General features: G+C 43.4%; 1 protein-coding gene across 1 annotated transcript in view; it reads right to left on the reverse strand.

Moving 5' to 3' along the window:
* Positions 1-18,844, reverse strand: part of FMNL3 (formin like 3) — a 111,374-nt gene extending 92,530 nt beyond the window's left edge. The window contains exon 1 of the mRNA XM_087710458.1: positions 18,580-18,844. Within this exon, the coding sequence (XP_087566584.1) occupies positions 18,580-18,696 (117 nt within the window). The 5' untranslated portion in view covers positions 18,697-18,844. The remainder of the gene's footprint in view (positions 1-18,579) is intronic.
* Between the last annotated feature and the right edge of the window lie 7,946 nt (positions 18,845-26,790).

A 26,790-nucleotide genomic window follows, 5' to 3' on the forward strand; every position in this document is an offset into this window, starting at 1 on the left:
AAATCTTCTCTGCTTTCTTCCTCCCTTTCTCTGGCTTTGCACCATAATGGCAACAGCGCTTCCTCCTTTTGCGCCGTTTGGGTCTGCCGGAGAATCATGGGACGGCTTCATGGAGCGGTTCGAATGTTATTTAATCGCGTCAAAGAACCGGGCACAGACCGACGAGGAGAAGTGCAGCTTTTTCCTGTCCTGCTGTGAGCCTTCCATGTTTGCTTCTGCGAGAGCCCTGGCCGCTCCGAGGCCAGCCTACAAACTTGGGTGGGACGAGCTGATGTCCAGGTTGAGGGACCATTACGCTCCCTCACCTTCTTTGATCGCACGCCGTTTCACTTTTCGCCGCCGTGTGCAGAAGCCTAACGAATCCATCAGCCAGTTTCTAGAGGCATTGCGCACAGTGGCCGCCCAATGTGATTTTGCAGACCTGGAGGAGAACCTCGTGGAGCAGTTTGTATGCGGGGTCCGCGACGTGCAATTGCGCAGCCGTATGCTCCGAAACCACAAAATTACCCTGGTGCAAGCTGTGGAGACCGCGCGAGCAGCAGAGCTCTCTGAACAATCCACGGCCGATATGGAACGCCTCCAGCTGAAAACCTCTGTGCAAACCGCTGTGGGGCCTTCCAATCAGACGAACCTCGTAGACGACCTCTCCCCCACGGAAGATGAGGAGGAGGAAACCGTCGGACAGATGAGGACGCAGCCGAAGCAGAGGCCACACCAGCAACCACCGACGCCCGTTCAGCCAGCCTCAAACGCACCTTGCCGCGGATGCGGCGGCCGTCATAGCCGCGCATCCTGCCCGTTTCGTTCCGCCGTCTGCCGCCGTTGCCGAGGAGAAGGACACCTCGCCAAGGTCTGCCGGGCTCTCATGCCAGCCCCATCGTTTATGCAGCCCAGCAACCAGCGCCAGACACCGCAACGCCACCGACAACCACGTTTAGCGAGGCGAGCTGAGGACTGCCACTCAACCTACCAGCTCCCCAGCGCTGAGTGCGTGGTCTACCGGGCCTCCCACGTCCCTGCCGGCGGTCGTAAAATTAGCACCGCCGTTCGTCTTGAAGGTCAGCCTTGCCGAATGGAGGTGGACTCTGGGTCTTCCCGTTCCCTCCTATCTTGGGCTTTGTTTTCCCGTCTTTGCCCCAGGGTTCCTCAGAGTAAATTGCGCCCGGCTGGGGTCTCCCTCCTAGATTACCAGGGAAATGGGATTCCCACGGCAGGAATATTCCACATTCGGGTGGAATATGGAAATTTTAAGGGGAAACTCCCAGTTTTAATTGTTAGGAATAACCTGCCCGCTCTTCTTGGGTTAGATTGGTTTCCCGCTTTGGGCCTCACCATAGAAGGGGTGCACAGGGTAGTCCCCCGTACCGTAGATAGCGTTTTAGATGAGTTCGCAGATGTGTTCGATGGGAAATTGGGCTGTTACAAGGGCACCCCCATTTCCCTTTGCCTCGATCCCCAGGTCGCGCCTATTAGGCTGAAGGCGCGTAGGGTCCCTTTCGCATTGAGAGCAAAGGTAGACGCTGAATTGGATAAGCTTCTAGAGCAGGGGGTAATAGAGCCCGTAGATCACGCCCGTTGGGAAACCCCCATAGTTCTCCCGGTCAAACCCGACGGATCGGTGAGAATATGTGCCGACTATAAGTCGACCATCAACTTGGCCCTGCAGGCAAATCCATATCCTGTTCCTGTAGTGCAACATCTACTCCATTCTTTAGGGCAAGGCCGCATTTTCGCAAAGCTGGATATGGCACAGGCCTATCAGCAGCTTCCCGTAGACGACGATGCGGCTACAGCCCAGACCATTGTCACCCACCGCGGGGCTTTCCGTTGCCGCCGCCTCCAATTTGGCGTCTCGGTCGCCCCGGGGATTTTTCAGAGCCTCATGGAGTGGTTGCTCCATGGGCTCCCAGGCGTCGTTCCTTATTTTGACGACGTCCTGGTTGCAGCCTCTAGTCACTCGGAACTCCAAAAAACACTGCGGGAGGTCCTTACACGTTTTAGGGAGGCCGGATTGAAGCTAAAGCGCAGTAAATGCGAAATTGCTGTTTCCCAAGTAGAGTTTTTGGGATTTCTCATCGATGCACAGGGCATCCACCCCACTCCCTCGAAAGTTGCGGCCATAAAAAACGCTCCTGCACCCACCTCTAGGGCGGAATTGCAGGTGTTCCTGGGGCTTTTAAATTTTTACGCCCCTTTTATTCCCCACAAGGCGTCGTTAGCTGAACCGTTACACCGACTGCTTGACCGGTCAGCGGCCTGGAAATGGGGTAGCCGTGAAGCGCAGGCGTTCGCGGCTATAAAGGATGTTTTAACCTCGTCAGCAGTCCTAATTCAATATAGCGACAGGATGCCCCTAGTTTTAACGTGTGATGCCTCTCCCTATGGCATAGGGGCGGTTCTGAGCCATGTTCTCCCGAACGGCTCAGAGGCCCCCATAGCCTTTTACTCCCGGACGCTTTCTTCAACGGAGAGAAATTATAGCCAAATTGATAAAGAAGCCCTAGCTGCAGTGTCCGGCATTAAGCGATTCCATGACTACCTTTACGGTAGGAATTTCACCCTTGTCACGGATCACAAGCCGCTCCTAGGCCTATTGGCAGGCGATAAGCCAACCCCCCCCCATTTTGTCTCCCCGCATGACACGTTGGACCGAGTTTTTAGCGGCGTATTCATATACGCTGTTATATCGTCCGGGTAAGCAGCTAGGGCACGCAGACGCCCTGAGTCGTTGTCCCTTGCCACAGACGGACACAGCCCACGTGCCCTCTCTCTCCATTTTGTCTATTGCTGAATCCGACCTTCCCGTTTCAGCTGCGGATGTTGCAGCTTGTACAAAGGCTGACCCCGTTTTATCCCAAGTAGTTCTATGGGTGTTGAGGGGGTGGCCCGTAGAAAAGATAGCGGAAGAATCCGACCATTTAAGGCACGACAAGCTGAACTTGCCCTTCACGGGGGTTGCCTTGTTTGGGGGGATAGGGTAGTGATCCCCACAGCCCTGCGGGCACGAATCCTGCCTGCACTTCACAAAAACCACCCAGGCATAGCGCGAATGAAAGCGTTAGCCCGCAGTTATGTGTGGTGGCCCTTGCTAGATTCCGAAATCGCAGATTATGTAGGTCGTTGTAGAATATGCCAAAATTCTAGGCCGAATCCCCCACAGCCGCCCCTCGTGAGTGGGAAATCCCTAGAGGCCCATGGTCCCGTTTACACATTGATTTCGCCGGTCCCTTTCACGGCCGAAACTTTATGATAGTGGTAGATGCTTACTCTAAGTGGGTGGAGTTGGTACTCATGACCTCCACTACAGCAGAGAGTACCGTGAGGGCTCTTCGTAAGATGTTCGCCACACATGGGCTTCCGGATGTGATAGTTTCAGACAACGGGCCCCAGTTTACCTCCACTATGTTCCAAGAATTCCTGGCCGGACAAGGGATTAGACACGCGGCCACAGCCCCGTATCATCCAGCTAGTAACGGTAGGGCGGAGCGCGCAGTTCGCTCAGCTAAAGAAGCCTTGGGTCGCATGGACCAGGGGGACTGGCAGGAGAGAGTGGCGGCCTACCTCTTGAGCCAGCACTCTACACCCTGTCCAACAACTAATAAAAGTCCTGCGGAGCTCTTGATGGGTAGGAGATTGCGAACCCCCCTAGATAGGCTCCATCCACTTTACGCAGGGGATTTACCGAGCAACTTGGGGGCCCTTCCTTCCCATACGTTTAAGTTAGGGGATCCCGTATGGGCTCGTTCCTTTTCTGGGGATCCACGGTGGGTTCCCGCAACCATCACAGCTCTGACTGGCCCCTGTTCCTTCAGGGCCGGCTTGGCCGACGGAACGCAATGGAGGCGCCACCTGGACCAGTTAAGGCGACGCCTCCCCGCGGAAACAGACGGCCCGAGCCCCTCAGACATTCGCCCTCAGCATGAGCTACCCTCGATGACTTTATCCCCAACGGACTCCCCCTCGGGAAACGGGGGACAAGCCGATACGAACTTTTCGGATAGACGCGCCTCATTTGGCTATTCTTTCCCTCGAAGCCTTTGTCGAGACTTTGAACCTATATCCCAACCAGATTGCACGGGTCAATCGTCGGACATTCCTGCTGTCACGGACACACCATCCCTCGGGGTTGCGTCGCAGAACCACCGTTCCGCTGCAGACATGTCTCCGCTGGCGATTCCCCTTCCGACGACAACCGCCGGGGAGCTACGAAGGTCGGGACGAGAGCGTCATCGTCCCACCTATCTACAGGATTATGTTTGCCCTTCTTGAGGGTGCTTAACTAGGGGGGGAGGGGTGTTGAATACTAGCGCGGGAAGTAAGATCCCCCTTTCTGATTGGCTCTCGGGTGGAGCCGGTTCAATCCCTTCCCCGATTGGCCGGGTTACTCGACGCCCCATTGGCTCATTGTTCAAACCCGGGGGTATAAATGTTTGGCGCGAACCACGCCACATTGAATCATAGTTACTCTGCTTGAATAAAAGGTTGCTGTTTTACTACCTCCTTGTCGCGTCCCTTTTCCTCCGCTCCAAGATGCAAAAGTTAGCCTTTCCAATGCACTCAGCATCAGAAAGAAGTATTAGAATGGGAAAGCTCCTTCTTCCACGTTTAGCAAAAAATAAAATCGTAAAATCCCATCTCTTTGATCTTTGCCAACTTCGAAAAGGCTACCAGGATTTTTGCAGGCAAGTAGTTTTTATGTGTATATTTATAAAGCTTATATATTGTTTGTATTCTGGCACTTCTTCCTTGATGGAAAACAACCAAAAACATGGGATTCTCATGTTCATTCACGTGTTAACCAGGCCCAATTCTATTTTGCTTTAGCAAACATGGTACATTAAATGACTATGTTGTTTAATACACTAGTTCTTTTCATATCAATGTACAAATAACATCTGAAACAAAAGGATACAAAGCTGACAATTACTAAGACAGTTTGCAGGTTCGTTAAGGCTCCTAATTGTTTGAATTTCCCCATCCACTCTTACTAATACTTTTATTTGCCATTGCTGAACATACTAAATAAAGTTTCCTTCATACAGTACTAGATTATGTCCATCCAATCTCAAGTAGTACTTCCATCTGATGATAATTATTACATTCTTGCCTTAAAAACTGGATACCAAGCACAAAAACAGAGTAACCAATAATCTTTCACACTAGTTGGTAACTATTCTCTGCATGTCCTATCTTCAATAAGACTGGGACTGTGAAAGGTTAATGGACTCCAAGAATGGCAACACATCACAAGCAGTTTAAGAATCTAATTAACTAAACATGTTTGCTATTTAGTGTGGGAATAGCCTTTAAAATACATACCAATGTCAGATACATCATAGACACAAGAACTGAAATTTCACTGTCAGCTCTATTCTCTTTTGCTTTCTGTAGTGATATATCTATTCCATTCTACTTCAGAATAGAATAGAATAGAATTCTTTATTGGCCAAGTGTGATTGGACACACAAGGAATTTGTCTTTGGTGCATATGTTCTCAGTGTACATAAAAGAAAAGATACATTCATCACAAATCATAAGGTACAACACTTAATTATAGTCATAGGGAACAAATAAGCAATCAAATCATATTAGGAAACAATCAATATAAATCATAAGGATACAAGCAACAGTTACAGTCATAAGTGGGAGGAGATGGGTGATAGGAACGATGAGATTAATAGTAATAGTAATGCAGACTTAGTAAATAGTTTGACAGTGTTGAGGGGAATTATTTGTTCAGCAGTGTGATGGTGTTCGGGGGGAAAACTGTGTCTAGTTGTTCTGATGTGCAGTGCTCTATAGTGCCATTTTGAGGGTAGGTGTTAAAACAATGTATGTCCAGGATGTGAGAGGTCTGTAAATATTTTCATAGCCCTTTTTTTGACTTCTGCAGTATACAGGCCCTCAAGGGAAGACAGGTTGGTAGTAATAGTTTTTTCTGTAGTTCTAATTATCCTCTGAAGTCTCTGTCTGTCTTGTTGGATTGCAGAACCAAACCAAACAGTTAAGAGAGGTGCAGATGACAGACTCAATAGATTCAGTCCAATGGATACCTGGTATAGGACAGAATTCACAATCCCAAGAATTTGAGCTTTGGTTTTTGAAAAAACAAGCTTAAGATCACAAGATTAAACTCAAATATAAATTAGCATTGCCAGTTGAAATCTGAAAAGCTGAAGAGGAAGCTAAGCAAGATTTCCCATGACCAGGAGGTTAAACTACAGTGACATTCATAATTCTTTATTCCTATGTTTGGTAGAGGCAAATAAACTGTTCAAAGTAAGCAAATCTTAAAACACTACAAGGCTTTTTCTGGTAATAGATGTAGATATTTATATGTTTATGAATATTCTTATTCCCACATAGAGCTGTTAGTAAATATTCAGCGCCCAAGGAATATTTGATTTAATTTCTATACCTTCCTCTCTTTTCCTCACTTATTTCCCAGGAATACCAAAATGAAATCCTGTTGATAATTTTAAAAATGAATCTTGAACCTCAATTATGCCAACTCACTACAGTTTCACTATTTGCCCCAATCAAATGGTATGTCTGTTTAAAAAGGCTTGTTTGAAAAGATTAAAAAAAGGTTGCTGGAATTGGGTATGTCCAGTTTAGGGGTGTGAAACTCGATTTCACTGAGGGGCAAATCGGGGGGCGTGGCTAGAATGGGTGTGGCCAGCTCAATATTCCTTTTGTCGGGGGTGCCTGTGGTGGCCCGAGTACTCTGCCAGCGAAAATGGACTCCCAAGATGCATTTTAGGCTGTGACGGCCTCCTGCAACCCTCTGCCAACAAAAACGGAGCTTGGGAGAGCCGTGTGTGGCCCTTGTGAGCTCTGTTTTCACTGGCAGAGGCACCGTGGGCCAGTCCTTTGCTGTTTTCAGGGCAGCTCCACGGGCCAGGTCTAAGCATCCTGTGGGCCTTGAGTTTGACAACCTTGGTCTAGTTTAATGTAAATGAAAAGAAGGACTAGGGGTGGAATGATATCAGTATTCCAATATTTCAGAGGTTGCCAAGCTATTCTCCAAAGCACCTGAGGGTAGAACAAGAAGCAATGGATGGAAACTAATCAAGGGAAGAAACAACCTAGAACTAAGGAGGAATTTCCTGACAGAACAATTGGGACAACTTGTCTCCGGAAGTTGTGAATGCTCCAACATTGGAAGTTTTTAAGAAGATGTTGGATAATCATTTGTCTTAATTGATATAGGGTTTCCTGCCTGAGCAGGGGGTTGGACTAGAAGATCTCCAAAGTCCCTCCCAACTCTGTTATTCTATATTTACAGTAAGAATGCTAAATTGAGAAACAGTATTTGAAGACCAGAATACAAAATATATCGCCATATTGTGAATAGAACATGATTATATGGGTTAGCAGCCAACTACAGTGTGGTTGAGAGGCCCCCAGGTCTTATTTATGCGTTTAATTTTAAAAATGTATTGTTGTTAGGGATTGCCACCATGCTTTCTGGCAGGAAATTTATACCCTTAAAAAGTGGAATGCATGACAAGAAGAAAGTCAACAGATAAAGCATTTTTTATTACCACACCTCTAAACTAAGGAAATATGTGCTGAATTCTGCCTGTTTGCTGAAGTTACAGAAGACTTGCTAGAGAGAATTTCCGCCCTTAGAAAGCAGGGGAGATCAAACTGATGGAAGATGGGAATCAGGAATCCATTCTTGGCTCCCCTAGTTTAAAATCCCAGCACTGGAAGAAAAAAACCACCAATCTGGCAATTATTAGAGGGCAAAGCTTGACAGGGTTTTTACATTTTTTATTTTGTAGATGAGTCTCTCTCGCCTTCCCATACAAATATTTCCAGAGTGGCTAACAATTAAAACACAAAATAATACCGGCTGGATAAAAACCAGAATGTATCCAAAAAAGAACAAGCAACAATTAGACGATTCAGCTTTCCCAAACCAAACTTCTCCCTCTTTGTCCACCCCACATCGTACTTTGAAATATGCTCCTTGAAGATCCAAATACACTTTGCAGCAGAAGAACCAAAGTACTGGAAGTCTCGATTTAGCAGCAGCTGCCATCTAATTATTCCTCAATTGCTATTTTCATGACATAATTACACCTTCGTGACATGCTAGTAGCAGATTTGAGACATTTAATGATGGGACACCCAGAGGATCTCTATTTGTAAAAGCTACACTAACTCACTTCGCTTCCTCCCCAGCTTGCTATCCTTTCACTGGCATTCTCTCAATATTCCCCTATATTCTTCCAAACAAGCTTTCCCTTCAGGTGCTCTTTCTCACTGCTATGAGCATCAGTGCAGCAGCCATTTTGCCAGCCCCAAAGGAGAGAGATTTTAGTACAGGAGTTGCTAAGCAACCATGTCAGCACTTCTCTCCAACATCCTCCAGACTGAGTATCCAAATGATTAGGGCAGAGATCCACATTTTCCTCTGGAGTCCAATCCAGAAGGCTCCTCCCTCAGAACTGTGGATAAGCGCCAGCTCCCTATCTAACTATCACTTCCATTTTCCATGAAATAATACTTCCTAACTTAAACCCTGCCCCTTGATGAGATGGTGTTCCCAAGGAAGTGATGCAACATGACTGCAATTCCTGCAATGTTGCTGGGCTACAGGCCTGCACATTTGGGCCTCCGTGGGGATTTGGCAGCCAATCCTACAGACCAAACCTTCCGAATTGGTTCCCCATTTGCTTTGCCAGGGTAGGAACCACAGTTCCCTCTTCTACGCCTGTTTCCATTCCCTCTCAAAACAGTCCTCCCCATCCTGAGAGAAAAAGGCTCGGGGTGTTTCTTCCAGATGAAATGTTGCAATGAAGCATAAGTTTCTCTCTCCTCTGCTGGAAATACGCCGAGAGGAAAACAATAACTATTTCCACCGCTTTTTACCCAGCCCTGTATGGAATTAACTGTGCAGGGAGGGATGCCATATGCTTCTAAAACGTCATGCCGTTAGTAACTGTGTCTATGGCTGTATGGGAAATTCAGCCCCCTTGCCAGGGAGAGCTCCCTTTGAAATTTCAAACCGGAAGTCCAAATGCTGAAACGCAACTGATCCAGCCAGCTGGATTCCATTGAACGAGGGTCTTCTTGAGTTCTTTTCCTTCAAATTGAGACCAACGCAGAATTGCTTCTCAAATGTAGCCTTCAATCTAACACAGACATGCACCAATTAAAACTGAAAAAAAATCTTTTTTTTTTTTGCAATCAAAGCATGCTTAGAGTTGTTTGCTCTCTATATTCAGCAAACCTCTGATTACTTCACTGAAAAAAATCCACCGTGGTTCTAGCTTTTATGACAACTCAAATAAACCAAGCCTTTTGCAATGCTGAAGCCATGCCTATCAAAGTCAAAAAGAAATGTTCAGAGAAAAGCAGATTATTCTGTTTTAAACCAGGCTTGCCCAGAGTTCTTTTACAGAACTTTGAAGCCTCAGGAAAAAATGAAATAGTGCTCCCCATTTTTCAACAGTTCAGGTATGGATCAACCAAGAATGGGGCAACAATCATATAAATTAAGATCTATAAATAACTGAAGGGACACGGTGGCTCAGTGGCTAAGATGTTCAGCTTGTTGATCAGAAAGGTTGGCAGTTTGACAGTTCGAATCCCTAGCGCTGCATAACGGAGTGAGTCCCGTTACTTGTCCCAGCTTCTACCAACTTAGCAGTTCGAAAGCATGTAAAAAATGTAAGTAGAAAAATAGGAACCACCTTTGGTGGGAAGGTAACACCATTCTGTGCACCTTCAGCATTTAGTCATGCCAGCCACATAACCACGGAGACGGCTTGGACAGCCCTGGCTCTTCAGCTTTGAAATGGAGATGAGCACTGTCCCCTAGAGTTGGGAATGACTAGCACGTATGTGTGAGGGGAACTTTTACCTTATAAGTAACTGAATGGTTTACATTTACTTACTCCATATTATATGTACATACAAGTAACCTAACAAAAATTCATTGCAATATAGAAAGTATTCTGTAGCCTACCAAATAATGTTAACCACACCTTGCAACTACCCCCAAAACAGCCCTACTTTGAAAGAACCAAGCTTTGACAAAGGAAAAAAATCTCTTTCTCAGCAACTTCTTTCATATAAAAACAAACATGGTAATTTTAACATCACGAGCAGAGATTTAGGATATGGAACGGTTCCACCACAAAACCGCGCTCGACTAAACCACGCCCGACTAAACTGCGTCTCTGACGTCATCAACAGGGCGACAACAGTGTGGAGACAGAAGCACGCTGTAAACCCTAAACCTAAAATTAACCCCTAAACCTAAACCTAACCCCCCTAAACCTAATCCTAAACCTAACCCTAACCCTAACCCTAACCCTTAACCTAACCCTAAACCTAACCCTAAACCTAACCCTAATCCTAACCCTTAACCTAACCCTAAACCTAACCCTTAACCTAACCCTAAAGCTAACCCTAAAGCTAACCCTTACCTTAAGTTGAATCGGCTTGCTTTCAAAGCGCCATTTAAAGCGCCCTTCTTTCTCCGTGCTGGCTGTTGTCGCCCTGTTGATGACACCAGCGACGCGGTTTAATTGGGCGCGGTTTAGTCGAGCGCGGTTTTGACGGGTCACGATATGGAACAACTGCTAGAGTCTAATTGTACAGAACTGGTAAAGATTGTCGTATCGAATAATTTTCGTATTCATTTGGGAAAAAAACTACCCTACCTAGAAAGTTAACATGTTGGGGAGAAAGCTTCTTGTTTCTTAAGGAGGGGGTCTTTGATCCTGGGAGCCTATACCTGAAATCAGAAATAACACTGCCTGCTACTTAATTGGCCATCACAGTGAGAACCAAACCTCAACTGATTCCCAAATTCATGTTATTATCAGTTTATCCACAGTAGCTTAAAAGCTTGCAAACATCTACCTTCCACATAACTAAAGTATGAACACAACCTTTTACAATATGTCTTTATAAACATATTTTTAAGCTTGTTGTTGTGGGTCAGACATGACTTCGCAACTAACAACAAGAAGATTAAAAATATGTTTATAAAGATATACAGTATTGTAAAAGGTTGCATTCATACTTCAGTTATGTGGAAGGTAGATGTTTGCAAGCCTCTTTGAGAGATCATTTCCATTTTTTTTCCAGTCTCAGCAAATGCCTCGGCTTATGGAGTAACTGTAACATTTCAAAACATCACTTTCCCAGCTTATCTCAAAGGGAGGAAAAAAGTTTGTGAAAGCTTGCTCCCTAAGAAAGGGTGGGCCCAGACCATTTAAGGTTTTAAAGATCAGTAGCAGCTTCTTAAGCTGCATCTAGAAACAAACTGGCAAACAATGCAATTCACTTTCCAGTGATGTTGTGGTTATGCTCTTCCTCCATCCTCCAGCCAGCTGTGGCAGATTTTTCATTCATTTTGTAATGTAGGAATCAGTCATCAAGAGGGGCAAATCAAATTCCCTAAGGAGCATCAGCTAATCTTACATTGCAACAACTTTCATTTCTAAAGAACATCTCCCCCAGAGAAATGGAGAATAATTGTTGGTCAAGCACTACAGAGTTACTAAAATGCTGACAAAAGTGATATAATAGTATTTTATAGTAGATAAACAAATAATGATACAGATTAAACATGCATTTCTAATAATACAAAAATGCAGAAACGTTGAAATGCAGTAACAAAATTCACTTTCCTATAGTTATCAACTGATTTAAAAATAGCTTATAGGAATATTATTGACTGTAAACTTATCTATCACATAAGAATGACCACCATTATGGGTGAGACTCAAACTATTTCAGGCAATGTATATAAAAGCAATCTTAATATAAAAATCAGAACTGAGGCTTTAATTGCTACTGTATTTAGTTACTGTATCAGATGCTTGGAACAAATATAAATATTCCTACATTATTTTGGGATATTGTTAACCCAGTTTTCCCTAATTTTCTGTCCTCTAGAAATTCTTAAATCTTTGAAACAAGCCAAGCTGGACAAAAGAATTAACCCATGAAGTGTTATTACATGTAATAGTATTTAAGTCTACTCATTTAATTGTCAGCAGTATAGGTAGTCCTCAACTTATGACCAAAATTGAGCGCAACATTTATGTTGCTAAGTGAGAAATTTGTTGAGTTTTGCCCCATTTTCTTGCTACATTTGTTAAATGAATCACTACAGTCATTAATTTAATAACACAGTTGTTCAGTGAATCTGGCTTCCCCACTGACTTTGCTTCTCAGAAGGGAATCATGACTGCAACCGTCATAAATGTGAGTCAGTTGTCAAGCATCTGAATGGAAAACATGTGACCATGGGATGCTACAATGCTCATAAGTGAGAAAAATGGTCATTAGTCACCTTTTTCAGTGACATTGTAACCTTGAACAGCCACTAAGCAAACTGTTGTAAGTCAAGGGCTACCTGTATTCAAATTAGGAAAAGGGGGTGGCAGAATCTTTTTCTTATATGATGTTCCTAATACCTTTGGGTTTAAAAGGCTGTATCAACATTGGCTAAGATGGGGGAAGAGTCTGAAAGAAGGCTTTGGGGTTTCTTTAAAGCACCACTATATAACTAGCACATAATCCCTAGCGCCGCATAACGGAGCAAGCTCCCGTTACTTGTCCCAGCTTCTGCCAATCTAGCAATTCAAAAGCATGTAAAAATGCAAGTAGAAAAATAGGAACCATCTTTGGTGGGAAGGTAATAGTGTTCTGAGCGCCTTCGGCGTTTAGTCATGCCGGCCACATGGCCATGGAGACGTCTTCGGACAGCGCTGGCTCTTCAGCTTTGAAACGGAGATGAGTACCGCCCCTAGAGTCGGGAACAACTAGCACGTATGTGCGAGGGGAACCTTTACCTTTTACCTATATAACTAAAATGTCATTTTTTGTCTTTTGAAACTTATGGCATTCTTACAGTCTGATTATTTTCATGTAAAATAACTGGAAAACTGTGATTTTTATGCTATGAGAAAAGACCAAAATTAGACCAAAGGACAAGGATAATTCCTTGACAATATAGATCTGAGAATTTAAACCTCTGGTATATATATTTGCAGACAGCACATAAAACTATTTTACCAGTTGTATAAGGCAGGTTGCTGCTATTTCATATTTAATCAGAACTCACATTCATTGGAAGAATCCAGTCCATAAGCTGCAAGCAAGCTGTTTTTGCAATTGTTCAAGATTGTATGAGAAAATATGATGGCAATAAGGGAAGCATGCTTTCCACAAATTTTCAAATTGGTGAGATGTGGCAGAATTTTTTTTTTTTGAATTATGAACAACTATGGTGTGTTAAGCACTGAATGAACATAGGTCACTGATCAATCTTTAAAAGAGCAATCTTTTCAAAACTGGGTAAAACAAACCCAAAAATTCTGCTCTGTCCCTCCACAGACATCATTACATTTATGCTTTTGTGGCTCTTGGATGCCAAATGTAATTTTAAAAAATGCAATCTCTCACTACACAAAGGTTCCTCGCCTCTCATCTATAACACACACAGAACAGGTCTTGTCCAGGGCTACAGTTTCCAGAGTAAAGTAATATATTAGCAGAGATACAGGAGAATTAATAAAAATCATAAACTCTAGTGCTTTTCCATAGTAACACTACAATGAGCAAAAAAGAGCAGCAAAAGGCCCTAAGAGATCGAATTAAATTGTTCCAGCCTACTATCTGAGATCTGGAACACATGACACACAATTCACACTGGAGAGTGGATTAAATTGACCAGTTACTAGTTACAATGTTTCCCCGAAAATAAGAAAGGGTCTTATTTTCTTTTGAACCCCAAAATAAGCATTTGGCCTTATTTTTTGGGAGGTCTTATTATTTTTGAGGTGCAGGAGGCGATGAGCATGATTACCTCATGGCTGCTGTGTTGCAATATTTTCGGAGAGTGCTTATTTTCAGGGGAGGGCTTACTTTAGCACATGTGCTCAAAAGCCCGACTGGGCTTATTATTTGGGGAGGTCTTATTTTCAGGGAAACAGGGTAGTTCAGAACTGTTGTATAGCATGCCATTGGAAAGCAGCATGGTCAACAGACTCAGTATGAAGTGAGAGCTCAAATTACATCACAGAATGCCAAAATGTATCTTCTTCTGTATTACACTTACAATGCTGCTTAAACCTATCCCAAGGAAGGTTAAAACTGCATCTGCTTAAATTATGAACTGGAATTCATCAGCCATAAAGTTTGAGACCTTCATAAATACAGGCTGCTCTTTATTTTATTTTTTCAGAACCATGTGTGCTCCACCAAGACCATCCCACACACATTTATGCATGTTAAACATTATAATTCTGCATCCAGTAAATTCAAATTCCATATTTAGTTTGGAACTAGCAACCAGAGCAATTTATGCTAATTGATCAAACTTGCATATATTTATCTATTTTTCAGCATTTTTGTGTAGTATTTGCATTTTCTTCTACTTGTTAATCCTTCCCACAGGTATGGGGGGGGGGGACCCTTCCAATAACTAGGAATGTTATTATGTCCAAGCTTGTGGTTAGCTAAATCAGGATGCTGAATTCTGTACTTACATTTGATGCTCCTTCTCATTCTAAATTGCAAAATAGGATCTGCAATATTACATTAGTAGACTGTGGATGTTGTCATGGGCTATAACTCAAAGGTATAATGGTTTGCATGCAAAATTTTCTAGTGTATGGGTCCAGTATCTCCAGCCAACAAAACATAAGTGTGGAAAGCTGCTGTCAATCATAGTGGACAACTAATGGGGTTAGAAGTAGCAATGGTTTCTTTAACAGTTTATAACTGTTTCTTTAATCCAGTATCATGCATTTTTGAATTACCATCTTATTTCCTAAAGTGGCAACATTCAAAGAATAACCTACCCATTGAGAAAAGATTCATAAAGAAGAAAACTATGTATCACATGCTGTCAACTTCCTCTCATTCTGACATCACTGGAGTGGAATTTTTTAACAAACAAACTCTCCATTAACTAAGGAAACATAACTGCATGGAAATCTCCTCCCCCAGATATACAACTATAAGTATCCCTAAAAGCTCACCAATTGTCTTGAAACCTCACTCACAGTGAAAGTGTCAATATTTTTATTTAATTTTTCAGAGAAATGTTCTTTGCAAGATCAATAAATGTACCTAATGTGTCTTTTAATTAGTTTTCCTGACTATAGGTGTGTTTTATACATGTACCTGGATGACACAAACTTTTTCTAAAAATAGACAACTAAATCCTTTTATCTAAATTCCTAACAGAAATATTATGCAGGGTGTTTAAACCAAGATTATCTTAGTTTTTCTCCAGAGATAAGTACCGGTAAGTTCTTTTCTGTATTTACATTTGGGGAGTTACCAATGGAGAGGCATCCACTTGTCCTTTAATTTTCCTACCCCAAGTAGTCAGGGAGGAGAGATTTAAGGAAATCTTTGCCCTTTCCTCCCCTCTTTCCAAGTGCAAAATATTTAAAATGTTACACACACACACACACACACACACACACACACACTCCCAATTTGGGCTCTGTGATCTGCAAGTATGCAGGCCATAGATTGCTCTCCCTGTGACACTCAAGCACCCTATCTTAATTTTTCCCACCTATATGAAAGAATGAGACTTTTTAGTCCAATGCATATAGCAGGCACCAGGAAAAAGTTTTTCTAGTAACTGCACAGTATTGATTTGTCTTCAGGTGGAATTCTGAAGTGTTTCTTATCAGGGGTATCAGTGGAAGGGATATGCATGATTTTGCAAACTGTTTTGCACAAAAAACATCTTTAACATGTAATTTTTGTAACGGAAAATAAGGCAGCCTTCCCTGCCAATGCTACCTTATTACAGGCTAAAGATGGAAGATATTTATATGGGACATTTTATAGATCTTGTACAATTGGCCATACAAGCTGAATAGGTACAGTCTTGAACTCAGCATCATCCTGCAATAGTCAGCAAAGTGTAGCAACTAAAGGAGGATTAAGAATGCAGTGAATATGCTCATATTCTAAACCTATCTCTTCTATGAAACTCTGCCAGAAACTATAGATTCTTTGAGGGAGCGTATCTCAATTCATTCTCAGAATACACCAAGGGAGGACATTTGTTGACTCTATTGACAAATTCTTATCCTCACTGTTGGCAGCCTTTAGCCCTTCAAACATTGAATCTGGAAGGGGAAAATCTGTTCTTTTTTTTTTTTTTTTTGAAGCTTACAAGTTTTTACAAGAAACTCAAAGGGTGAAGAAAAGTTCACACACCAGACCTTCACAGTGCAGTCAAGGTGCAAAAGTCTAAGGCTACAAGATACAGTGGCTTTTCTTGCATTTTTGGCAAGTGACTGGTCAAGGCTCCTCTCAGCCTAATCTTAGGATAGTGGGAGGAACAAAGTGAACAAGAGCTACACAAACTGCCAAGAACTCCTGGGAAGAATATTAAATGTAACTTCTAAAAACACATCTAATTCCACATTCATATTTTGTCCCAATATATTTATGGAAGTAGGAGGAGCCATATAACTCTTCCTTTCTTCTTTTTATGAAGCAGTCACAAGGTTATCCTCCAGTCTTTTAGATTACAGTAAACTTCCGAAACGAATTCCACCACATTCATTCTTAACATCACAGATTGCTAATCTGTTAATACAGAGTAGGAGACTTAGTAGAAATCTAAATCAATCAATAAATCACATAAACCCTGCATAATCCCATATTGTTTTCTATTTGAATAGGAATTATAAAACCTCATTTTAGGAATGTAATGCAATATTATAGCCAACATTATCATCCTTTACATCAGGGGTGTCAAACTCAAGGCCCAGGAGCCGGATCCAGCCTGCCAGGTACTTAGATCTAGGCTACGGGACTACCCTGGAAATAGCAAAGGACCAGCCTGCGGTGCCTCTGTCAGTGAAAATGGAGCTTGTGAGGGCTGCACGCAGCCCTCTTGAGCTCCATTTTCACTAGTAGAGTGATTGGGCCACCACAGGTATACCCCCGCCCTGACACAAGTGATATCATGCTGGCCATGCCCATCCTGGCCACACCCACCCCAGCCCCCTGAGGTCAAACACAACCTTGATGCAGCCCTCAATGAAATTGAGTTTGACACCCCATGGAGTGTGGCTAGTCATGGTTTGATTAGCCATGTTTTTCCCCCGAATAAACCATAACTGGTTAAGTTCATACAACATATAATCCAAAATCCAAGGTTTGAATCTACAATGGCTGGGTCCACAATATGTGAATTAAACTAAAACCAAACAAAGCACATTAAGCTTTAGAATGTGTGTGAATTAGGCCATAGGTTTCCAAGCCACAAGATTCTGGGTTAGCAAGATCAACTGGATTCAGATTTTAAACAATTATGAAAATCCATCAGCTGAATCCATTGATGTCTTCCATCAAAGCTTGGGCAGGACAGGACTAGACCATATACGTATATCCCAGACAATGTTGCTTCATAAACTTTTCCCATTCAAATCAGTCTTGGGAAGAAAAAAACCCAAACATTGCAGGATTTCTATAGGTAATGCCAGGCTAGGGGGAGAGAAATCAACCAAATTCCATGGTTCCAAGGAAAAGTTAGGATGAACAATGAAGGGGAAATGAGGGGGGGGGACCTTTTTTTAAAGGATATCCTACGTGCAGTTGATAAAGGAAAAAAGTTGAAGGAGATTAGTATCTGCTGATATTTCTCACTAGAATTGGGAAATAACAAGGGTTAGTTAGATAATAAGGATAAACAGAGGCAAAAAAAGAAAAACAACCAAGAAAGATCACTGAACCCCTCCCCCCCCCACGACTCTTAATCAAAAGCCCACCTTGGGCCAGAACAGTGTGGTGCAAATCTGAAATTTTAAGAGAACTTTAAGAGAAATCTGCCTGCCAGCAGTGACACATTCCAGGATGCCCAAAACTGGGCATCTGTCAAAAACAAGTGTCAAGCCCCTGTGGGATTTGAGTGGATACATAAAAAGAGATGCCTACAGGACTAGGAGCATGAGCAATGCAGAGGGGGAGGGAAGAGGTATCTAAGGGGGGGGGGATTATAGCTGACAGACAGAGGTGGATGCGATTAACTCTGAAATGACATGATCTACCTGAAAGAACCGCCACCTCGCTGGGAACCTCGCTCCGCAAGGGGAATAGCTGAGCACACAACTAAAGGCGACGGGCGCACAAGAGTAACAGAAAATCCGAAACCACCAAGAACAAGTGGAGAAGTTAGGGAGGCAACACCCCCACCCCCCACCCCTTCTCGGCAGGGCTTGGGCTTCAATCCCAGCCTAAGAAAGAGAGATCCAGAATGCTTTCCCGGATCTTTAGGGACCGAAAAAAGTGCCTGAAAAAGTTGGAGAGCGGGAAAGGAAAAAGGAGCAAGCGCTATAAGGCTGGCGATCCATCCCTGATCCTAGAGAGAGCAACTCGAAAGAAACCCGATTTCCAGCAACGTCGGAGATGCGGACGAGTTCATTTGCAATAAAGGCTGCGAAGTCCCCGGGGCAGCGGAGGGAGGGAGGGTTGAGGAGGGGGCGAAGAGGAATCTATGCAGGGATCTAACCGGGGAGGGGGGAGGAGGGAGGGGGAGGAGGGGTCTCTCTCTCTCTCTCTCACCAGCACCATCGCGAATCGCTCTTCCAGCTCCCCCTGATCCGGCATGGGAACCCTTCCCGGCGGGGGCGGCAACATCCCGGGGCCCCCGCCCGGCTCCCCGCTCTCGGTGTTCCCCATCCCCGGCGGCTCCAGGGGAAGCGGGGATGGCTCGGCCCGTCTGGATCGTCGGTGTGGAAGTGAGCCGCCGTGGCCAGGCGGCGACAGCTACCTCCCGATCCCTCCCTCTCGTGCCCGGCCTGGGACAAGACGGGGGCTGTCGGGACCGCCCCCGGCACCGCCCGCCTGAAGACATCCGTCTGTCCAATGGAAGAAAGTAAGGACGGCTCCTTCCCGACCCTCCCTCTTCCCCGAGATGCGCTGCCCCCTTCCCAAGGAGCCTCCTCGTCCACACGTGGCGCGCCCCCCGCTCCCCCTCCCCCAAATTGCAGGCGCGTCTGCAAAAGGTCTTTTGGCCACGCGAGCCGAGGTGGAAGTTCGGCACCTGAAGAGGGCGCTTGGTTTTGAGGGCAACACCCCAAAGATCCCGAACTTCGCCTCTTTTTTCCCCTGCAGGCCCAATCCTGCTCACACGGTTTGCAAATAAACCTTTTGGGGTCCCCAAACTTGGCAACTTTTAAGACTTGTGGACTTCAACTCCCAGAATTCTCCAGCCAGCTGTGCTGGCTGGAGAATTCTGGGAATTGAAGTCCAACAAGTCTTAAAAGTTACCAAGTTTGAAGACCTCTGCTTTAATTGATGGCTTTAGATAACGCTCGACTTCCCGACCCGCAAACAAATTAAGCTCCGACTAACGTGCCTTGAGCTATTCTTAGGTTCACATCCATTCGAGAGGGAACTTTGGGTGAATAAGGAAAATGCTTCTTTAGACCCAAGTTCTTACTCGGGACATCTTTACTTCGAAGTCAGTCCACTCCGTTCGGATTCTCGCATTAGACTTGGGCTCTGTAGTTCAAATGGCCCCTTTCTACTTCTACGATACTCTGTAGTCTGATCCTTTCTGGTTTCAGCGAATTATCACTCGGCCGTGTAAAAGGAGCACGTACCCGGCAACCTGTAGTAACTACTCTCGGTATTTATTTATTTATTTTTTTGCAGAAATGAAGTTCGATGGTGGAGAAGAGGGGCGGGGGGGACAAAACAAAACTTCTACCTACAATCTTGAATGTACTTCACACCGGGACCCTAAGAGACCATAACTTAGAACCTTCCTGTTGTTAAAGACTGCACCCCTAAGCGAACCGGAGCATAGAATATGAGTGTGTGTATCTTTATACATAAACACGCGCGCACATCCCTAAACCTGAGATCGGTGGAATTGTCTTCCCGAGCAAACTGAGGGTACATCTTTTCTATTAAAAAAAAGACGTTACTCTGAAAATGTACTCTCCAGTCCCGAGAGCGAAAGACCGGATCGAGGTGGAACCTTGCCTGGAAAAATTACACGCCTTTCTCCCCGGGTCTTGTGCACGCAGTAAACTGAGTCAAGAGGACAAAGGGAGCCGTTACTCAATCCTGCCCCTCCCACTGCGAGGCATCTGGTCTTTGCGAACAGGAAAAGGACGGCTGCCCCCTAATGGAGGAGATCGGAATGGCCGAGAGCGTTCTTCGTTTTCAAAGGGTTTTGCTCGGGTTTCAGAGAAGCGCCTGCATACGGAGGGCAGAATTGAGGCGGCAGCGTCGGGTCTCACTGGGTCAATGCACTAGTCTTTACTAAATCAGGCGCCTTGCTCTATGATTCCCATCACACCCAGCCAGAATCATCACTGTGGAGTCCTTGGTGCAGTCTGACCTTGGTTGTTCACTTGCAGACCAGTGCTGGGGTTCAATTTTTTAACTAGCGGTTCTGTGGGCGTGGTGTGGCTTGGTGGGCGTGGCTTGGTGGGCGTGTCCTGGGAAGGATACTGCAAAATCCCCATTTCCTCCCGATCACCTGGGACTCAGGAGGCAGAGAAGAGATGGGGGTGGGGCCAGTCAGAGGTAGTATTTACTGGTTGTCCAAACTACTCAAAATTTCCGCTATCTGTTCTCCAGAACTGGTCAGAACCTGCTGTTGCAGATCTTTCATTACCTGGCTAGGTAACATCATCAGTTTAACAAATAATTTTTATTAGGGTGTCTATGTTACAGACTTGCACCGATGGTGTTTGTTAGTTAATTAGTTGGGTAATGAAAGGTTTGCAAACAGACAACAAAGCTCTGAGAGCACCCAGGACTCCACAGTTCAACCCTGAGCTACAGTGTTCTCTTCTATGAGAATCATCCTTGGCAGCACAGATGGAAATGATTGGACCTTGAATAATCCAACCAATGGAAAAGTCTGCACTGAGAATGCAGATAATTCTGGTGTTGCAAATACAGTTCTTGGAATATAAGGGGTCTGTTGTAGAGGTGGGATTCAGCCACTTCTGACTGGTTTGCTGGATCGGTGTCCCAGCTGATCGGCTGGGTCTTCTTATATTGCCCTGCTGGAAAGCAGGTTAGTGGGGTGGGGAGGGAATGGGATTTTACAGTATCCTTCCCCTGCCATGCCCGCCAAGCCATGCCATGCCCACAGAACTGGTAGTAAAAAATTTTTGAATCCCACCACTGGTCTGTTGTGCCTGTGAAAATGCTTCCCAGAGTTTTTAGACTTGAACTTCTCAAATCCCCTAGCCACTGATCCTCCCCATTCTTCTCTGTTCATTAAAGTACAAATAGCCCTCAACTTACAACAGTTCATTTACTGACCATTCAAAGTTACAACAGCACTGAAAAAAGTGGCTTATTACTGTTTTTCACATGAATGTTGCAGCATGCCCTGGTCACTTGATCAAAGTTCAGGAGTTTGGCAACTGACTCATATTTACGACGGTTGCAGTGTCTGGTGATCATGCGGTTTAACTTTTGTGACCTTCTGACTAGCAAAGTCAATGGGGAAGCCAGATTCACTTAACAATTGTGTCACCAATTGTGTGAGTCACTTAACTGTGACAAGAAAGGTCATAAAATGGGGCAAAATTCACTCGACAAATGTCACATTTAGCAACAGAAATTATGGGCTCAGTTGTGGTCCTAAGGGAACCAATGTACATGAAAGGCTCTGTGATGATGGCAAATGGAATCTGTCATCCCAAGAATTTTAAGCCAGGGGATATCCTCTCAACTAAATTCTTGAGTGGGGAGGAATAGATTAGAGAAGTTCCACTTTCAACTAGGAAATAGGGTACTGGAAAGATACGTTGGGAGTGGATACTTATCCAAGTATATCTTCTACTACTCGGAATGGGCGGTTTAAGTAACGGTAATCTCAGCTGAAGAATCCTAGAGCTACTGTAGTATCAGAAGAATAACCTGGAATGGTTGGTTTCTATATGTTACTAAATGCCAAGGAGCTAGTTTATCTAGATCACCCAAAATTAATTTACTTTGAAACTTGAAGCAAATCTTAATACATACTCACGAAGTCAAAGGTGAGTATTTTCTATTAAATTATCCAACAAAGATAGTTCTAATGACTACAGAGAGGTACTCAAGTTGAAAACCTGTTTTATCAACAGCAAATATGTGCTTTATGCAATACACAGTTGAGAAATGCTAAGATTAGATCATCTTTACATTAAAAAAAATAAACATTATTTCATTCTTATTTCCAAACATTGTCTCATTGACTGAGGTAATCGAGATTCTCCCCATGTTTCACTATGTCACATTACTAAAAGAAACAGGGGAATTCCAAATCAGGAAAAGGGTTGGTGATAGCAGAAATATCAGGAAGATTTTAAATTACCTACAGCAGGTCAGCAGGCAGCAAAGCTGCCAAGCAGCTTTGTATAATCCACCAATTTTTTTAAGTAGGAAATTTAGAGCCTTCCATTGCCTTCATCTACAGCACTTCTGCCCCACTCCATTACCTGCAGAAGAACTGGTCAGCATTTTAGGCATTTCTCTGTGGCCCCACAAGGATTTTTAATTTATGACTGTGGCCCTGGATGACAGGTTATTGCCACATGCAATAGAACACCTGGCACATCTAAACACAATCCTGGCATGTTTGTCCAGCATTGAATCAAATCATTAATTCTTTCATCGCTAATCAACCTAGAACTATAGAGAACAACCTAGAGCTAATCAATCTAGAACTATAGCCTTTTTGCCATTGTACAAAATAAATACAACAAAATTGGTTAATAAATTAATAAAATGGTATGTCCCATATTGATTTTCTCTCACTCTTTCAAATTGCACTCAGTCTTTCTTTTCTGATTTTGCTTGGCTCCTCAAAGTTGCATGTGTTTTATTCCCTTAGAATGAAGAGCACTCAAGGGATGATTCATTCTTTATGCTGATTAAACTCATCTATCCCGGTATGAACACTAGTAAAAAAATCCAACAGAAACCTGCCTTCTCCAATTTGGCACCCTGCAAGTATGTTGGGCTTTTTCTTTTTTCTTTTGCATTGCTAAAAGAGGTGGTAGATGTTGCCGTGCCAACAGAACTACAAGGGACCAAGTTAAGAAATGCTACTATAAAGTGTGAGAGATGAATTTAAACATGCCAACACATATGTCAAAGTGTCCATTATTTGCCTGGAGCCGGGAATCAAAATGAAACTTTCCCCCATGTTTGAAGTGGTTTAACTGTTTTAGAAGAATGTGAGCATAATCTAGCTAAAACCATAGAATGTCAGGATTTGAAAATGTATGAGTTTTATTAAGCCTTGCAATTGTTCCCATAGAATTCAAACTTTTTGCTGTCTATACAAGAAGAGTTTATTTAGATACTCTTCCAAGCAAGCTAGCCATAGTAATGAGAGTTTCACTGTAATGAGTTGTATCCTTCACTGGTAGAGTTTCTTCACTTAATCCGCTTTCAAGGGTATCAAAGATCAATACAGATCATGAGTTTAAAATATAAACTCATACAGTAGATGCTCCCAGTTTGTGGCTCTGCAATATATATCCCCTATATGTATATAAAGCACAGATCTCTACTTCACAGATTGTACACACACGGTTATATAAAAATTGAGCTTGTCTCCGGAGACATGGCTGAAGCAGAGCTTTTGGTCTTTTAATAATTCACATGTTATTTATCATTATGACATATTCTGGCTATAAGCAGGCAATTATAGTAATTCTAAAAATATGCACATCCAGTACAAATCCAGCTGCTCTTCCAATGTACCATGTTTCCCTGAAAATAAGACAGGGTCTTATTTTCTTTTGACCCCCGAAATAAGAGCTTCCAGTGGTGGGTTCCTACTAGTTCGGACTGGTTCGGCTAAACGGTAGTGGTTTGGCGGCCTGGGTCGCTGGAACTGGCAGCAACCCAGGGGTGCCACTCCCCTGAATTGGTTCTCCGGGTGGCACCGTAGGCACCGCTATCTTGTTTTTCAGTTCTCCACATGCACAGAACAATTTTAATTGTTCAATTTTAATTGTGGCTCGTGTCCGCTCCACATGCACAAGCACATGCATGGCCTTATGTTCACGGCGGTCTTATTATTTTTGAGGTGCAGGAGGCAGTGAGGGTGGTCACCTCATGGCTGTTGCTGTGTTGCAATATTTTCGGGGAGGGCTTATTATCCAGGGAGGGCTTATTTTTGGGGAAACTGTATGTATGACTAATATTTTTAAAAAACTTGTATCCCACTTAATTCTTTACAACAGTGCGCTACTCACAGAGAAATTGCAATAAAACCAATAAAAGATAAAGATAAAAGATGGCAAGTGTGATTAAAAAAAAGGGATCCCACTATCCTTTGTTAAAGGCTAGGGGAAAACCCTGGTTTTTACGCCTCTCCTAAACAACAACAGAAAGAGAGACATCCAGATCTTGGGGGGGAACATTGTTCGAGAGGGCAGAGGCTGCTATAGAAAAAGTGTACTCCTGGGGCCCTTATATATGCCATTCTTTAATCAAAGGAATCCATAACCCCCAACCCTGCAGGATTGATTGGACAAGGAGATTTTATGGGAAACAGACAAGGCCCTATGCCATGTAGGTCTTTGTAGGTAACGATCAGCATTTTTAATTGCACCTGGAAACAAACTGGTGCAGCTTGTGAAGCAGATGCATTACGTAGGTGCACCCATTACTGCTTTTACTGCTGCATTCCAGACCAGTTAAAGATTCAAGGACAGCACTATATCAACCAGGTTGCAGTGGTCAAGTCACTAGGTGACTAGGGCATAAGTGACAGTCTGTCAAATTTGATTGCATAGTGTGACGTATTGTGATGCATCACAACGGTTTCTGCCTTTGCGAAGCCAGGATGAGTGTGGTCTGAACATGACGCATCCAGTCTGCAGCCGCCAATTTGACAGGCCTGGTCTAACTCATCTAGGATAGGGTGCAAATGATGCACCAGATGGAGTTGTGGAAAGCTGACACCTGTTCTTCTAATAGGCGCTGTGAGTCCAAGAAGATCCCTAGATCCTACCAATTCTGAAGGGGGAAGTGTTACCGCACCCACATCAGCGATGGAATATCCCAAAATCTGGTCAGTCCCAAAACCCACAATGATCCAATCTGGGTAGGACTGAATCATAGACCCTTCCTTCCCATTAAACTTGTACAGCCTCTAGGCACTTGAATCAGAATCTTCCATAACCTCATTTGGCTGGAACAGAATTAAAAGTTACAATTGGGTTTTATCAGCATACAGATGGTACTGAATTCCAAACTGGTGGACAAAATCACCCAGCAGTTTCATATAGATGTTGTAAAGGAAGGAAAAGAGAGTAGAATTCTACAATATTCCATACAGGAAGTGCCTAAGGAGTGATCTCCCCCTTCCCAACCAACACTAACTGAAACTGGCCCCACATGAAATAAGAGAACCACTATAAAAACAATGCCCCTCAATCTCCAACTCACAAAGCCAGTTCAGAAAAATTTTGCGGTTGATAGTACTGAAGCTGCTGAGAGATCAAGAAGATAATAAAAAATATTATTTATCATTATTTACACTCACACATATAGTGAATAAAGCTCATTTATTTTCAGCAGAAGTGATCACAATCCAGAATTTCATCTAGAAAACTACATCATCTATATCCATACTAAAAAATTACACTGATTTTAGACTTAATCTTTGCTCCTTGAAAATGAATTCCCTTGGGTTCAGTGATATATAGTCTCTAGTAAATGTGATTAGAGCTGCTGCAGCTTTTCTAATTTACATTCAAGCTGAATTATTAATATGAATATTTATATGGTTTCTGAATATAGCAGTCACGCTATCACTCTTTCATAATTTTTTCCAGGCTAAATATATAACATTCCTCTAGCCTTTCCCTGTGGGACATGGGCAAGGAGTCACTTACTACTTCTATTGTCCCCCACCAAACATATTGCAATTTTTTGAAATCTTTCTAAACAAAACACCTCAGCCAAATGAGGCTCAGGAACAGGAATGTATGGCCCTTCCTCCTTATTATCCCACATGCAAAAATCAAAGCATTATAGAGCTGGAAGAAGCCATTTACGTCATGAAGCCCAAGTTTAGTAATCCAAATTAAAACATTCTCAACAGATGGCTGTGTCATATAAAATGAGGAGCCTGCTACCAGTTTCAACTACCCAACTATTTTTCAGTTTTTCCTAATTTTCAACAGCCATGTTCTGAAGAATAGAATGATAGATCTTAGCCTCCTGTGTGATCCACCTTTACTACTTAATCTCCTTTGAAGCTATTAGTTTGAAAATGAAACTGTAATGTCTATTTGTTTTCACAATTAGGTACTGAATGTGGTATAACTAAAAGTATTATGGCTGTAGATATAATATTACCAGTATTACACCAATTACAGTATCCCACATATACTATTCAATCAGAGAATAGTGCTGCAATTGATCTTGGAAGTCTTCTAGCTCAAGGAGGAGACCCTATATCATTTCAGACAAGTGGCTGTCCAGACTCTTCTTAAAAACCTCCAGTGATGGAGCATTCACAACTTCTGGAGGCAAGTTGTTCCACTGGTTAATGGTTCTCACTGACAGGACATTTCTCCTTAATTCCATATTGCTTCTCCCCTTGATTAGTTTCCATCCATTGTTTCTTGTTTTGCCTTCTGGTACTTTGGAATAAGTTGACCCCTCTCCTCTTCTTTGTGGCAGTCCCTCAAATACTGGAATATTGCTTTCATGACACATTGAGTTACCGTAATGGTTGCAGAGCGCCATGTTATAGCTTTTTGCAAGTGCTTGAAAGGAGATGCAATACAGGTA

The sequence above is a fragment of the Thamnophis sirtalis genome, unplaced genomic scaffold (assembly GCF_051295495.1).
Source record: "Thamnophis sirtalis isolate CommonGarterSnake01/CBP01778 unplaced genomic scaffold, rThaSir2_p1.2 scaffold_3, whole genome shotgun sequence".
In the NCBI taxonomy this organism is placed as follows: Eukaryota; Metazoa; Chordata; class Lepidosauria; order Squamata; family Natricidae; genus Thamnophis; species Thamnophis sirtalis.